This window comes from Etheostoma cragini, unplaced genomic scaffold (genome assembly GCF_013103735.1).
Source record: "Etheostoma cragini isolate CJK2018 unplaced genomic scaffold, CSU_Ecrag_1.0 ScbMSFa_1932, whole genome shotgun sequence".
NCBI lineage: Eukaryota > Metazoa > Chordata > Actinopteri > Perciformes > Percidae > Etheostoma > Etheostoma cragini.
The window spans coordinates 34,142-36,405 of NW_023266038.1; the positions used below are offsets into that span (position 1 = coordinate 34,142).

A 2,264-nucleotide genomic window follows, 5' to 3' on the forward strand; every position below is an offset into this window, starting at 1 on the left:
TGGGCAGCCCCTCCAGAGATGGATAAACTACCATTGGGCAGTTTTTTTCAGATTTTTGCAAATCTCGTTTTTAGTTAAAAAGGCAGAAATGATGAATTATTTTGACTAGTTGAGATCAGAGGATGTTGGATCTCAGACGGGTAGACGTCAGAGTTTTAGTCCCGATACTGGTATGAAACCATTATAAGATTAAATAAATCACCCAAAATATTAAATGACAGTAATGTTGTATGGAATCATGCATGTTATTTTTGGGTAATTTGGTTGAAAGAAATCCATATTTCTGATATAAAGCCTTCGACCGGGGGTTAGATTCTTGAGACTTTGACTCTGGATTAAAGTAAAAAGCAGGTTTACTGACTCTTGATGCCGTCCAGGTCGACAGACATCAGCGTCTCCGCCTCATCGGCGTCATCGGCAGCAGCGCCCGTCACGATGGCGCCAGGGGAGAGAGCGCTCTGATTGGTCGAGGCAGTGGGCGGATCCCTGTGAAGGGGAGGAGCTACATGTTAGATGTTGTCCCTGCAGGAGAACTGAATAGTTCAGAGAGAGGGAAAGACCTGGGGGTCTCGGCTTCATGACTCCACTCCTCCTCGCCGTCATCGTCCTCCCGGTCTTCTTCTATGGTGCCAGCAGCACTGGGGGCGGAGCCCCGTCTCCGCTCCTTCCTCCCCTCATTGGTCCTCTTCCTCCGGCTGTCGGGGGGGGGTTTGGTCAGAGGGTGATGGACTTGAAGGGAGAAGTGACGGTGGTCTGCAGCGGGGGAAATGGATATTTATATTTATCACAGCAAGGTTAAGATGGTACAACCTATATAAATATTTATATATATATATATATATATATATATACATGTATATATATACATATATAGGCCTATATATATATATATATATATATACAAATATATATGTAATCTTATTATGTCTTGCAGCCCGGTCTGACTCCATCTTAAAGGAAGGAGGAGTTCGGGGGTTGCACCTTCAAAGTCCTGCTCGTCATAGACCCGGAGCTTCTCGGGGGGGCTGCGAGCTGCAGGGCGGAGGATCTGCTGGAAACCCTGAACATCAAACGCTCTGTTCAGATCCTCTTCTTCTTCTTCTTCTTCCTCCTCACTGGGGCCGGGGCGACCAGGCGGAGGCTGGGGGGGGGGGGCAAACAATCAGCTACGTCACTAAAAACGTTTTCACTGTACGATAAATAAGAGACGTCCTGCTGTGACGGCCGGGGTGGCCCAGCGGTAGAAAGGGCGCACATAGACCTGGAGGTCTAGTCCCCGACGTAGAGGACAAGGTTCCAGTCCCACCTGTGATACACAATCTTTAAATATATAATCTTAGTGTTGAGACTCACTGGAGACGGACCGACGGACTCAGGAGGACACAGAGAGGCGTGGAGACGGTTCATGGCTCCTTCAGAGGTCAGAGGTCAGGGGTCAGGGGTCAGGGTGTCTCTGATGCGCAGCTGTAGAACCTGGAACAGTGGAGACACTGGAGGAAAGGGGACACTAGAGGTGAGGAGACACTGGAGGAGACACTGGAGGAAAGGGGACACTAGAGGTGAGGAGACACTGGAGGAGAGGAGACACTTTAGGAGACACTGGAGGAGACCCTAAAGTCTGGAGTAAATAGGGTACATGGAGTACATAGAGTACATAGAGTAGAGGGAGTACATGGAGTACATAGAGTACATAGAGTAGATGGAGTACATGGAGTACATAGAGTACATAGAGTAGATGGAGTACATGGAGTACATAGAGTAGATGGAGTACATGGAGTACATAGAGTACATAGAGTAGATGGAGTACATAGAGTCTGTCCCATCTGGTGCTGTAGGGACACTGACCTCACAGAGATGCAGAGGACAGTGAGTCAGCACATCAGGTATCACTGACATAGCATTTATACAGAGAGACAGACAGGCAGGGAGACAGACAGGCAGGGAGGGAGACAGACACGGAGACAGACAGGGGAGGGAGACAGGCAGGGAGGGAGACAGGCAGGGAGACAGACAGGGAGACAGGGAGACAGACAGACAGGGAGACAGACAGGGAGGGAGACAGGCAGGGAGACAGACAGGGAGACAGACAGACAGGGAGACAGACAGGGAGACAGACAGGCAGGGAGACAGGCAGGGAGACAGACAGTGAGACAGGGAGACAGGGAGACAGGGAGGGAGACAAACACGGAGGGAGACAGACAGGGAGGGAGACAGACAGGCAGGGAGACAGACAGGCAGGGAGACAGACAGGGAGACAGGGAGAC

General features: G+C 50.2%; 1 protein-coding gene across 1 annotated transcript; it reads right to left on the reverse strand.

The window, feature by feature from the left end:
• Positions 1-363: 363 nt before the first annotated feature.
• On the reverse strand, positions 364-1,407 carry LOC117940212 (anion exchange protein 2-like). Its single transcript, XM_034865565.1, has 3 exons — positions 1,354-1,407; positions 982-1,141; positions 364-753 (listed from the first exon to the last, which is right to left on the reverse strand). Exons 1-3 carry the CDS (start codon positions 1,405-1,407, stop codon positions 503-505), a joined length of 465 nt encoding a protein of 154 aa, XP_034721456.1. The 3' UTR covers positions 364-502.
• Positions 1,408-2,264: the final 857 nt, after the last annotated feature.